The 14,405-nt window shown below is 43.6% G+C and overlaps 1 protein-coding gene across 2 annotated transcripts in view; it reads right to left on the bottom strand.

Annotated features, from left to right (window-relative positions):
• Nucleotides 1-4,736: 4,736 nt before the first annotated feature.
• The window catches only part of ulk2 (unc-51 like autophagy activating kinase 2), a 69,020-nt gene continuing 59,351 nt past the window's right edge, over nt 4,737-14,405 (bottom strand). Inside the window, exons 20-28 of one of the 2 annotated variants that reach the window (XM_061718672.1) lie at nt 13,336-13,445; nt 13,057-13,185; nt 12,435-12,676; nt 12,172-12,350; nt 10,492-10,610; nt 9,795-9,952; nt 9,572-9,707; nt 7,338-7,438; nt 4,737-7,307 (exon numbers count right to left, since the gene is read on the bottom strand). In XM_061718672.1, coding sequence (XP_061574656.1) covers nt 7,374-7,438; nt 9,572-9,707; nt 9,795-9,952; nt 10,492-10,610; nt 12,172-12,350; nt 12,435-12,676; nt 13,057-13,185; nt 13,336-13,445 — 1,138 coding nt within the window. In that variant the 3' untranslated portion in view covers nt 4,737-7,307; nt 7,338-7,373. Of the gene's footprint in view, nt 7,439-9,571; nt 9,708-9,794; nt 9,953-10,491; nt 10,611-12,171; nt 12,351-12,434; nt 12,677-13,056; nt 13,186-13,335; nt 13,446-14,405 lie in introns of both variants that reach the window. The other variant, XM_061718671.1, reaches the window with a different exon arrangement.

Here is a 14,405-nt window from a genome sequence, read left to right as displayed (position 1 = left end):
CACTGCATCCTGGTACTTCTTCCACATCGGGGTTCTGCTTCTCAACATTCTCACTTTTCTTCTCATTAGTTCCACTCTTGCCAAAAAAATGTGATATGTTGTGTTTTCTTTTCATCTTCTAACCTCTGTAGACTGAAAGCAATTCAGCAAAGTGGTTAGTTAGCTAAGCTAACTTTTCCGCTTAGCATGCTAACTTCATAGAGCAAGCAAAAGTCTCACTCATTCAGTATGCACATGTATAAAGTATATCCACGTATTTCCAGTCTAATAAATATACTACACAAACACTGCAAACTCTGTATAACATACATACCCACAAAATTCCTTTTTAGAATCCGATCCCCCACGCGGGACAATGTCCCCCACGCCCCGGACCCCCCGCCCCTTCGCCTATGTGCGTATGAATCGTGTAGGGGGGGGAAGGAGGGGGAGCGGAGGCCGAAGCCAGGAGGCAGGGCCAGCAGAGCTGGCCCTGGAAGGACGCCCACGTTCCCCCACCGGCCATCCAAGTTGATGGGGGCCGGCCCGCCGAGCTGGGCCAGGGCCCCACCGTACCTCCACGGGCACCCCCGGCGCTGGCGGAACCCCAGGCGGAGGGGAAAATGGCCCAACATCCCTCCATTCATACTGACGACATAAGACATAGACACCTGAGAATGACTCCACCCCCCGGCCAGGGGAGGCCCGACCCCCCCTTTTGTTTCCAATTCATTAGAATGTTTTTCTTTGCAATACATAAGGCAGTGAGAACCAGGTGTGTCCAGTTAGATTCCATTTGAATCTCTCCCAGGTGACCTAATATACATATCGTGGGGCACACTGGAATTCTGTAGTTGATCCATGTGGATAAATCCTCACAAATCTCCGTCCAGAATTTCTGTACCGGTGTACAAAACCATAAAGCATGCATATAATTATCAGGGGTGTTCTCTGTGCACTGTGAACAGATATTAGAGGTGACAAAGCCCTTCTGGAACATCCTTTGTCCTGTATAATGTATTTTATGAAGAACTTTGTACTGTATAAGTTGTAAGTTTCGGTTCTTAGTCATAGTGAAAGTATTTAAACATATTTGTGACCAAGGAATCTGGTCGGTGTTAAGAGAGAGATCCGCCTCCCATTTTGAAATCGAAAGAGAGACTGAGTTGTCTATTTTGGACACTAACCTGTAAAGTTTCGACAGCAACTTTAGAGTGCTTAGGTTCAATAATTCTATTATCCTGGCAGGAAGTTGTAGGTCTAATTGGTTAAATGTATATGTTTTATTTATTATGGCTTTAAGTTGTTGGTATTCTAAAAATATGTTACTGCTAATTCCATATTGAACAGTAAGTGTATAAAAAGGTACAAACTGTCCCCCTATGATTATATGTTGTAGATACTTTATTCCTTGGTCTCTCCATTGAGCAAATTTTACCATCTTTTTATCATTTTTCAGGATGTCTGGGTTGTTCCATATGGGTGTGCGGTCACATGGAAAAAGTGAGACTTTAGCTATTTTAAAGAATTCCCACCAGGCTGTCAGAGTTGAGCTGATATTAATGCTTTTGAAACATTTATGATGTTTAATGCTTTGACTGATGACTGGTAAATCTGAGATTTCCAGATCATTGCAAAACACTTGCTCTGAGTCCAGCCATTGACTATCTAAAGAATGATTTTTACACCATTTTAAAATATACTGTAATTTATTCACTAAGAAGTAATACTGGAAGTTAGGTAAATCTAAGCCTCCACATTCTTTGGATTTTTGTAATGTCTTCAAGCTAATACGTGGTGTTTTATTCTTCCACAGAAATTTTGACACATATGAGTCCAATGATTTAAACCAAGATGGAGGGGGTTTGGATGGTATCATTGAAAAAAAATAGTTTATTTTTGGTAAAACCATAATTTTGCAAATAGTGAAGGAGAAAGAGGACAACCCTGTCTAGTGCCTCTTTGCAAGTTAAAACTTGTAGAGATTTGATCATTTGTCCTTACACGTGCCTTGGAAGAGCTATATAATATTTTTATCCAGTCGATAAAAGATTCGCCAAATCCAAATTTATGTAAAGTTGCCAATAGAAACTTTCAGATTACCCGGTCGAATGCCTTTTCAGCGTCTAAAGATATAATAGTAGTTTCCTGTTTATTGATACTTGAATAATCTATAATATTGAGTAATCTCCGAGTGTTAGTAGTAGAATGTCTACCTTTAATGAAACCTGTTTGATCTGGATGTATAATAGAACGGGTAATTCTTTTCAGACGTTTGGTAAGAGCTTTGCTGATTATTTTAAGATCTACATTTATTAGTGATATTGGGCTCGATGGGAGCAAAGGATCCTTATCTGGTTTTTATAAAAGACTAATATTAGCAGAATTCATATTTAAGGGTAAGCTTTTATTCTCCTCAACATTTAGGATCATTTTATAAAATGTTGGTGCTAATATGGTCCAGAATTCCTTATAGAATTCGTCTGGAAAACCACCTGGGCCCAGAGCTTTATTATTAGGCATATGCTGAAGAGCTTCATGGAGTTCTCCCATTGAGAGTGGCAAATCTAAATTCGTAACCTGCTCCTGATGTAACTTCGGCAGATTAATTTTTCCAAGAAACTGATCGATGGATTGGTCGGATGGTTTGATTTGTGATGAATATAGTTTGTAGTAAAAGTCTCTAAAAACTGAGTTTATTAAACAGGGATCATGCGTAATCTTCCTTGATTGGTCCTTAATAGATGTTTTGGGATTTTTGAGACCATATTCCGTGACATTAAAAGGCTTTTGAGTGTTTCTTACAATTTCTCTAAGAGGGTCAGGAAAAAAACTCTTTTTGAAGCACTTCCTCCAGTTGCCATGACAATTCCTGTTTATCATGTCAAGACAACACTGATGAAAGCTTATTGATAGAATTGTGATCTGGCAAATTCCTTCAGTTATGTGCCAATAACAATTAGAAAACCTGGGGCCTCATCTATAAAGCTTGCTTGCGCAGAAAAAGCGCCTGAAAGTTGCGGAAGCCACCATCTCCGCAAAGCCTCGGATTTAAAAAGAAAAAACTAAACGAAAAATCTGCGGATCCCTACGGCAACCCTCACCCTCCCGTAAGAATTTACCTAAGACAGGGGGAACTGGCGACGCAGGCTGTGAGGAGGGGGAGCGGGTCCCGTCCCGTCTTCGCATCGAGAGTCTTGATGATCTGCAATCACAGAGTGAGCCTACCATTAGTTTTTAAACTGTAAAAAGTGGGGGGGACAAAAACATGATTTTGAAAAGACGGGGGGACATGTCCCCCCCTGTAGCGCCGGGGAACTCACGTTGTTTAGCGCAGAAACGGCGTTCTGCTACTCCCTCGCTTTTTTTTATCCACTATTTATATACTTTTTCTACTTGTACTGGGACCACCAGGTAATGTCGTTTTCCTGTCCTCAAACTCATCCTCAACATTTCGATCTCAGATCTCAGTGAAATTTTGTGGCACGGTGGCTGGATACTTCTCATTCATCCTGAAGCCAAACAGGCTGCAGGAAGCCACTGCACATGCTCAGTAGGCTCATTCATATGCAAAAACATACCATTTATGGTAAAAAGTGGGCGTGTAGAGGGCAGAATATGAGGTGGATTCAGCTGAGCAACCTTCCAGCTGGACTGTGATTTATAAAGCGAACATTGCTTGCAAGTGTGCGTGCACGCGGTTTTATAGATCCGGATATTTTTTTGCGCCCGGCATTTTCGGCTTTTGGGTGTACGTGCACTTTTAGTATGAATCCTACGCAGTCCATTTTAAATGAGGCCTCTGGTCCCTAAAGTTATTTTATTATTTTTTAATATATATATTTACTAAACTACTACAGCTTGGTCAACTTAAATTTGCTTTATGAATTAAGATTCGATTAGGCTGGGTGATTCTGGAGCCTGTCAGGAATACAGGGAAAAATCATTTTTCGGTCCAATCTTGACCAGTTATGAGCCAAAACAGTGATTAAAGTTGCTGTAGTGCCCCCTAGAGGTCAAAGGTATTCAGTGTCTATACAGCTTTTAGTTCTGCTGGTCAGAACCTTTTAGAAGAGAAGAGAAAATAATCATACTATAGCAAGTTTAAGGTTTAATTGGTGGCTCTTGGATGATTAATGATTTTTTATTTAAGAGCTAATGGACTTTTTTCTTGCTTGTAATACTCAAAATTTGAGCTGGTGCAACAGGAACCACTCAGTTTCTGTTGACATCAATTTTGGCTGAGATCAGCCATCGTTTACTGATACACGTCCTTCCACACAGTTATTGTAGTTAAGAAACAATGAAAAAATAATGCAGTTAACTAGATACTTACAAAAATAAAAATGCAAAACAAACTGAAACGAAATAGATTTGCAGGAAAAATGAACTTCATTTTCAGTTCGTACTGTTTTTTTATATGTTTTATCTTCATCTTTTTTCTAATTACTCAAGAGAAAGAATAGAGGAATGTTGTACAGTATGACATTGTTGATCGGCATCTTTCACCCTAGATGTTTTTGCTATCTGTAAGTCAATACTAAACTAAAACTACTGATGTGCATGTAAAACCAATTGAAACTAAACTGAACTAATCCAAAACATACACAAATATAAAGTATTTAAAAATTCTAAACTATTCCAACAATCTTGCAACATACCTTCTCTTAAACCTTTTTTCCAAGTTGGATGAATAAATGTCAGGATTTGGGACAACCACATAAAAATAATGTAAAATAAAAGCATTCGTAGACAGCTTAGTTTTTCCCTCTTTTTAATAATAAAGACCGTATTGGAGTTCCATAAAGAACAGAGACGTCCCTCGGTGAGAGACACAAGTATGACATTAACATTTCTCCTTGAAAAAAAAAAATCGGTGCTTGGAAAACATTTCATCAAGGTCGGGGGTTCTTCAGAATGCATTCAGATCAGGATGCATTCTGCTGGAGGTGCAAAAACAACAGGGTACATACATTCAACGTACTAAAGGATCTACGGGGTCAAATGCGGACTTGGTACCCATGCTTTGTCCAAAAAAAGTCAATATTCTGTTCCAGTCCAAAAGGAGACGGAGCAAAGTTTTCAGGTGGGCTGCATGTTCAGCTTGGTCAGTCCGTCTGCGTGAGCAACAAAAGGCTTCGTGTGGTTCTGAGTGCTCACGGCAGAGACCAGGGGAAACTGAAACCCAGATATGTTTAGAAAAAGAACAACAGTACATGGTAGGAATAGGCCTAAAGACCAACCTGTGAATGTGTTTATACAGAGAAACAGAACATATTCACACCTGTACAGAGGAGCAGGCCTGTGTCTGCTTTCACCAGAAGAAGGCACCTCCTTTTCCATCGCTCCTCACACACAGCTGACCTTAATGCACAGCTGGCGATGCAGACGTACAGTACAAACTCTGCCGGGGCCTCAGACTCCTGCTGGCCACTAGGGGGCAGTACGACTCAAAACAAGGGTCGAGAGTGGAAAAAGAAATGTGGATTTCTGGTCTTGAAGTGTGTGCTGACGGGTGATGACCAGCAAGGGTCCTGGCAGGAAGAGTTCTCTGGAAAGTTTAGGAGCTGCCGTGAGTTTTCTGGTCATCTTTGGCACACTCCTCTGGTGCCAGAACTGGTTTTCTGTATCAAACCCTTGGCAGACTTGAAGAAAATCAACACAAACTCATCTATCTACGTACAAAGATTTGTGCTCTTTGACAGGCAGGGCATCGGATGAAAATGTCGGTGCCCCTAAAACGGATCTCACGCACGCTCTCGCACGCTCTCGCACGCTCTCGCACGCTCTCGCACGCTCTCGCACGCACACGCTCTCGCACGCATGCACACGCTCTCGCACGCACGCACGCACGCTCTTGCACGCACGCTCTCGCACGCACGCACGCTCTCGCACGCACGCACGCACGCTCTCGCACGCACGCACGCACACTCTGACACACACACCCCCGCCTGCAAAAAGGGGGGAGAAACCAAATCACATGCACCACATTCAAATATATACACGCTTGCAAACATCAAGTTGTTTTTTTGTTTTGTTTTGTTTTGTTTAAAACATATAGCTACAAATTCTGACAGATAAGATAAAAAGCTGTAGTTTTTTTTTTAGTAAAACGAAGCATATTATTATGGTAACCTGTCAAGTAGTTTAACCAGTCAGTTTCACTTCATCAGGTTGTTGCAGTGACAGAAAGACCTGCTGCCACTCGTCCTGCTGCAGCCAGAAACACCGGCACCCCAAACCCCCTCACTGTGCACAAACATGATCAACACGTCCCCGTCTGCATGATCTAAAGTCACCACGTCAAAAAGGTGACATTTCAACTGCCGAGGGATTCAAAAGTGGAGAAAGGTTCCAGCACATTTGTCGTCTTCTGCTCAACACTGGGAGTATTGTGAGAAGTGTGTGGTCCTTCAAACGGCTCCAGAGCATCTCTGTCCACGTCACTTAGAGGTGAATGTCCACGTGGAGAGACTTGTTGATCCTGCACACGGAGCAGGAGGGACGGGGAGCGCTGGGACAACAACCCCCTTCACGTTTCTGCTGGATGTCGTCAACGTCCGCTAATCCTTCTACTATAAAGTGCTTGAGATAAAAACGCAAGAAAAATAAAAAACGAAGAAATGACAACTATCCAGGACTCAGTTTGTGTAACGGGGGCTGGGGTTCAGCGTGTCGGGGTTCAGCGTGTCCGGGTTCAGCGTGTCTCTGAGCTCCAGCGGGACACTCAGTGGCTACAAGCCTTTCGTCCATTTGTTTTCTTTCTTTTCCATCCATTTCAATTGTTGAGGTTTTTTTTAATCACAGGCAGGAGATTCCACGTTCATTTAAACCAATAAATAAAGCACAATGACAAATTAAACACAGAGTAAATAACCACTGAAGAAAATAAAAAAAAGATAAGCTTCTTCATACAGAGTTCAAGACTTTTTGAAGTCCACTTCACTGTTTCAGTCCTTTGACTCCTCCGTTTCTTCTGATAAAAACCAGCGACGCCCAGAATAAACGCTGATCTGACGATGATCCATCAGAACAGACATTAGTGCACATTAAAGTGCAAACTTTGAAGCCCCCGTCCAGTTTTCAGCGTTCCATCTCAAGAACATCTTTGGTTGTAGGTTTGTGCATCGTCACAGTTCAGTTCAGTTCACAATGCAGCCAGTGGAAGTGATGAGGAACACGGATGAAACCTGAAAATGAAAAGTGCTTGAACTGCTACAGGAAGGAAAGGGCTTGGTGAGAACGCTGGTCTGCAGTCTGAGGAGACGGGCCCCCGTGTGGTGCGTTCGGGTGCTCAGGGCCACCGTGTGGTGCGTTCGGGTGCTCAGGGCCCCCGTGTGGTGGGTTCGGGTGCTCAGCGCCCCGGGGTGGTGCGTTCAGGTGCTCAGGGCCGTCTACTCATACAGTGTGACGGTACAGTAACACAGAGCTGAGATCCTGCGGTCCACGCTGGCCTTATCTGCAACAACAACAAAGAGGACGGTTGTTAACACGACTCGTTAAAGGATTGGTGCAGTTTGGTCTATAGAGGGGAATGTGCACGACGTCACAGATGCAACTTCACAGCGGGTTAAACCACTGAGTGTCAGAAAGACTGAGTGACAGAAAGACTGAGTGTCAGAAAGACTGAGTGACAGAAAGACTGAGTGTCAGAAAGACTGAGTGTCAGAAAGACTGAGTGGCAGCGTAAACTTTCAGTTTGAGCAACTGGAAAACATCTAAAATGGGAAAGAGCTGTTGTGTGATCGACTGTACTCATAGATTTAGCAAGAAATCAGAGTTATCGTTTTACAGACTGCTGAAAAATAAGATTAAGAGAGATAAATGGATCGCTGCAATTCACAGAAACAACTGGATTCCAGACACCGAAACGTGGATTTGTGGTTCCCATTTTGTATCAGGTAATGTTGGATTTTTGGGTAGCTAACGTTAAACGGTCAAATCATAAAGTTCGGTGTCCTCATCACTTTAATTTCTACAACAAATCCTGCCTTGAAGTCGGACCAAGCGTCAAGACTTTTGTATCTTCAAGCTTTGCTTCGTGTATTTCCCCGGCGTAGAAATTAAGTACAAATAAATATCAGGAAACTGGATTGGTGGCCAAATATTAATGTCCATGGACCACTGGTTCTTGGTAACTGTACCAAATATTAATGTCCATGGACCACTGGTTCTTGGTAACTGTACCAAATATTCATGTCCATGGACCACTGGTTCTTGGTAACTGTACCAAATATTAATGTCCATGGACCACTGGTTCTTGGTAACTGTACCAAATATTAATGTCCATGGACCACTGGTTCTTGGTAACTGTACCAAATATTAATGTCCATGGACCACTGGTTCTTGGGGTAACTGTACCAAATATTAATGTCCATGGACCACTGGTTCTTGGTAACTGTACCAAATATTAATGTCCATGGACCACTGGTTCTTGGTAACTGTACCAAATATTCATGTCCATGGACCACTGGTTCTTGGTAACTGTACCAAATATTAATGTCCATGGACCACTGGTTCTTGGTAACTGTACCAAATATTAATGTCCATGGACCACTGGTTCTTGGTAACTGTACCAAATATTCATGTCCATGAACCACTGGTTCTTGGTAACTGTACCAAATATTAATGTCCATGGACCACTGGTTCTTGGTAACTGTACCAAATATTAATGTCCATGGACCACTGGTTCTTGGTAACTGTACCAAATATTAATGTCCATGGACCACTGGTTCTTGGTAACTGTACCAAATATTAATGTCCATGAACCACTGGTTCTTGGTAACTGTACCAAATATTCATGTCCATGGACCACTGGTTCTTGGTAACTGTACCAAATATTAATGTCCATGGACCACTGGTTCTTGGTAACTGTACCAAATATTAATGTCCATGGACCACTGGTTCTTGGGGTAACTGTACCAAATATTAATGTCCATGGACCACTGGTTCTTGGTAACTGTACCAAATATTCATGTCCATGGACCACTGGTTCTTGGTAACTGTACCAAATATTAATGTCCATGGACCACTGGTTCTTGGGGTAACTGTACCAAATATTAATGTCCATGGACCACTGGTTCTTGGTAACTGTACCAAATATTAATGTCCATGGACCACTGGTTCTTGGTAACTGTACCAAATATTCATGTCCATGAACCACTGGTTCTTGGTAACTGTACAGGTCACTGTCAAGTAGGGGTGTAACAATATTTCGTGCCATGGAATTTCGTGATACAAAAACGTCACGATACGTGTCGTGGAGGTGACAAACTGCAGCTCGATATTGGGTTATTAATATTAATATATTGTGTTTGCTAGTAAGGCTACACCTATTAACCCATAACCATGTCTACTCTACTAACCGAGCAAGTAATGATAGTTCATGAGCCATTAGTGCGACCCATCAGCAAGCCTCTAGGAATCCACCAATTACAAGCCTCCAGAACTCTGTTTAGAGCTAATCCACTCTAGAGGTACCATAGGTTAAATTAGAGGTTAAAATCATATTTATATGTCACGTAACATTTGGTTTGTTCATATGAGCGATCCATGTCCCGTGTGTGTTGTTTGTGCGTTAGTATGTCCTCACATTTGACCACGTTCTCAATGTCAGTGGGGTCTTGCAGGATTTTCGACAGGCCGTCCAACAGCATGGAGGCCTTACTGTAGCGGTACGCTATGTCCTCCGTCTGCTTGAACATCTCATCCAACGCTGCTGACTGCACCTGACACACAAACACACACAACATCAGCTGTAGGCTAGACATGTCTGGTGACTTGGATCACAATGTGAAACTGAGTGTGTGTCCTACCATCTCCACAGCGTAGTTGTAGATGAGCTTCTCCGCCGTGACACTGTTGATCTCGTCCACAAAGCGCTGCTTATCAGAGAAGAAGTGGTTGAGCTTGTCGGTGAGCCGGCGACACAGAGAGATGCAGCTTTTGTAACGATCGTTCAGATTCTTCACCACTGAAAGGATGAAAGGAGAGACTTCTGAACTGCATGCAGACGCAAACCGGTTTATTTAAATAATAAGTCTTATATCAGATCTGGCTTCATTTAACAGCTGACTCTTTCCTGTGAGTCAGGTGGAGACAAGTTAACCCTTGTACTGTCTTTGAGTCAAAATGACCCAATTCTCCTATTCCTTCTTTCCTCCTGCTCTCTCCTTCCTTCTTCCTTTCCTCTTTTCCTCCTTTTTTACCCTCCTTTACTCCTTTTTCTTCCTCCCTCCCTTCCTTCATTAGTTCCTTTATTATGTTCTTTGCTTTTCCTTCCTTCTTTCCTTATTTTATCCATTCCTTCCTTCTTCCCTCCCTTCTTTCTTTCCTTTTCTCCATTCCTTCCTTTTCTCTCGTCTTTCCTTTCTTTCTCCCTCCCTTCCATCTTTTCTCCCTTCCTTACTCCCTTTCCTACTTCCTTCCTTCCTTCTTTTCTCCCTCCCCCCTCCCTTGACCCACAGCCAGCCCAAGGGTTAAGACAGTGATATCAGAAGTGTCATGTCTTACCCTGTTTGACGGCAGCCGAGGGGTTGAGTTTGGTAGCTTTGATCTGAGCCTTGGCCAGGTGGAGGGAGGAGGCCAGGAGCTGAGCTGCCTTCATGTAGAGCACCAGCTGCTCCACCTGCCTGCAGGGGCAGCACAGTACACTCAGTCACACACAGGGCCTACTGCAACACCACAGATTAAATGATCTCTGAGTCACAGTCCATTTCTCTCTCTTGCCAGCTGGGAGGTGTTGATGCAGCTTTTATTTCTAGTAGAATAGACTACTGTGAAGCCCTGCTTTCTGCTCTTCCTAAAGAGAGTATTTCAAGTTTACAACTACTGCAGAATTCAGACGCACGTGTGCTGACGAGGACCAGAGGGCGGGACCACGTTACAGAAGTTTTAGAATCACTGCACTGGCTCCCTGTGTGTTCAGGATTCATTTTAAGGTTCTTTTAGTAGTTTATAAGTGTCTTAATGGTCTTAGGACTTCTTATCTGATCTGCTTTTAAATTATGAGAACAAAAACTTTTGGCGAGACCTTGTTCCAGTACTACGGTCCAGTACTACGGTCCAGTACTACGGTGCAGTACTACGGTCCAGTACTACGGTCCAGTACTACGGTCCAGTACTACGGTCCAGTACTACGGTCCAGTACTACGGTCCAGTACTACGGTCCAGTACTACGGTGCTCATCTGTGACCAGAGACCCTCAGGGCCGCAGAGACTGTTGACGTTTTTAAAAAGAGGCTCAAGACCTTCCTTTTTAGTTTAGCTTGTAGCTGAATTTTATTTATTTTCTTAGTGTGGTTTAGTTTATTGTTGATATAATATATATATATGTATATATATATATATATATATATATACACACATACATACACACACACACACACACACACACACACACACACACACACACACACACACACACACACACACACACACACACACACACACACACACACACACACACACACACACACACACACACACACACACACACACACACAGGACTGTCTCAGAAAATTAGAATATTGTGCTAAAGTCCTTTTTTTTTGTAATTCAAAAATGTCATACATTCTGGATTCATTACAAATCAACTGAAATATTGCAAGCCTTTTATTATTTTAATATTGCTGATCATGGCTTACAGTTTAAGAGAACTCAAATATCTTATCTCAAAAAATTTTAATATTCTGGGAATCTTAATCTTAAACTGTAAACCATAATCAGCAATATTAAAATAATAAAAGGCTTGCAATATTTCAGTTGATTTGTAATGAATCCAGAATGTATGACATTTTTGTTTTTGTAATTGCATTACAGAAAATAAAGAACTTTATCACAATATTCTAATTTTCTGAGACAGTCCTGTACATATGTATTTATTTTTTTTTTACAATGTTCGTGATTATGTTTTAATGCATGTGTGTGTGCGTGTGACGGGGTGGGGGGTATGTGTGTGCTGTGTGGGTATTTAAGTGAGGATGTGTGTGAAAATGTGTGACTGGTTGTGAGTTTAACCATGAGTGTGAGAGTTTTTCCATGTTCAATGTTAATTTTATTATGTAAAGCACTTTGCGTTACTCGTGCATGAAAAGTGCTATATAAACAAGGTTTCATTGACATCCTTAGTCTACAGCATAAAACTAATGAAAGCAGGTTATCCCAGAGTCGGAGCAGACTTCTCTTCCTCACCCCCACTCTTTGCTGAGCTGGCTGATCTGGTCCACCACCACGCTGTCCTGGGGGGGGTACAGGGCGGCGGCCGACACCCCCAGCTCTGCCACCCGGGCCCGGAGAGCTGCCATCTCCAGCACGCAGTCGGTGAACGACAGCATCATCCGGAGGTGCATCAGCGTGTCTGTGTGCTCGCGCTGCAGGGAGAAGAAAACATCAGTGACCCAGGAACGCTGTTGTCATGTGACTGGAAACATCTTAACGGGGTGGGGGGACCTCACCTCCATCAGGGTCTCCTCAGGAAGCTCTGGGGCCTCGAAGGTGATGAAGCCCTCCAGACTGGGAGGAGAGGTTCCATAGGGGATGTAGCGCAGGCTGCTGGGGGCCCCCTCGGCCCCGGGGACCAGCTGCCCCCCCCCAAAGCTCCCTGGGGGAGAGGATCCTATGGCCATGCCTGGAGGAGAGCCCACGTAGACCCGGCCGCTGGTGGAGCACAGGGAGCCGGCCGAGCTGTTGGAGCCCACTGAGAGAGACGAGCAGAGAACGGTGGTCAGTATTTCACCTAAAACATGTTCTACATGTGGATTAGCTGGAGCCCTGACGGAGCCCTGACGGAGCCCTGACGGAGCCCTGACGGAGCCCTGACGGAGCCCTGACGGAGCCCTGACGGAGCCCTGCCGGAGCCCTGCCGGAGCCCTGACGGAGCCCTGACGGAGCCCTGACGGAGCCCTGCCGGAGCCCTGCCGGAGCCCTGACGGAGCCCTGACGGAGCCCTGACGGAGCCCTGACGGACCTAGGGTGGAGGGTTAGCTGGAGCCCTGATGGAGCTAGGGTGGAGCTAGGGTGGAGGGTTAGCTGGAGCCCTGATGGAGCTAGGGTGGAGCTAGGGTGGAGGTTCCTCACCGGAGGTGGTGCGTGGTCGGGTCCCCAGGTGGCTGCAGGTGGGGGGGGTGCTGCTGCCCGGCGGGGAACCCACAGTGAAGACAACGGCCCGTGGACTCGCTGATCCTCCCAGAGCCAGCACACTGGGGGCTGCAGGGAGGAGAGACACTTTAATATCACCATGAAACACTACAAGTATGACTGATCATCTTTTAATTAAGCAGGATGTAATCAGTCCTACACAACAAACACTTAAACCTAGGTAAAAATGTCTGATTACACACATCTATGTGGTTATACCTGTGTCCATTGGTCGTTCCGTGTTCAGGCTGTCGGTGCTGCCCTGATAGGCCTGTCCCCCCAGAGTGATCCTGATTGGATGGTCAGACAGACGCCCTGCACTCACAGACCTGTACATGAGACACAGACATCACGCATGAACAATCAAATAACGCCACAGGTGTTCCTCATTCCTTTTCTTGGGCTGTTTCATTATTTTCAATAATCCTACACCAATCCTATTTCCACTAATCCTGTTAACATTTAAAGTGGACGCCTAAAACTTGTGCATAGGAAGACATTACAACTGTTCAGTGCAAAATGTCACATGAAAATCTTTTGGGCTGCATATCTATCTCTCTACAGGTAGGATCAGTGGGAGATGTTTACAGGGGAACAGTAACATATCGGCCTGAATATAAGACGCCCCCCTCTTGTTCAAGACTCAAGTTTGAAAAAAGACTTTCTGAATAGTGATGCACCGAAATGAAAATTTGTGGCCGAAATCGAAACCGAAAATAATAATGAACACTTGGCTGAATACAGAATAATACCGAACAATGGTTCTTCACAGTTTCTCATTTATTTTGCCAATTTTTTCACCATTGCATAAATCAAATAAATGTGCAGTGAAATACACACCAGTCACAATTTACTGTACTTATTGTATTTTTTCCTCATAATCCTTTTTCATTTTCTCCTGTTCAAATCCAATTTATCGGGTCGCGGTGGGGCGGTGCTGATCTCTGCAATTTGAAGCCTTGTATAATAATCGTAAAAAAAATACTAATTGTTAAAAAAAAAAAAAAAAGTTGCTACTTCGCAGATTTCACTTATCACGGGTTCTTTTTGCAACGTAACCCCCGCGAAAAACCAGGGATTACTGTACAGCTTATTATTATTATTCCCTGCGTGCCATCTTTGCATTGATCATTTCTGATCATTTCTCGTGTCCTCAGCTTTCTCCCACATCCAAGTAATGATCCGACATGTTTGCTGCATTTAACACCGCTCCCTCACTCCAGCTGTTCACTGTTTGATTGCATCATCACACGCCGTTATCAATTGTTCGTTTTTTTTCCCCCACTTAT

This window comes from Cololabis saira, chromosome 4 (assembly GCF_033807715.1).
Source record: "Cololabis saira isolate AMF1-May2022 chromosome 4, fColSai1.1, whole genome shotgun sequence".
NCBI classification, from domain to species: domain Eukaryota; kingdom Metazoa; phylum Chordata; class Actinopteri; order Beloniformes; family Belonidae; genus Cololabis; species Cololabis saira.
This window is presented reverse-complemented; position numbering and strand designations above follow the sequence as displayed.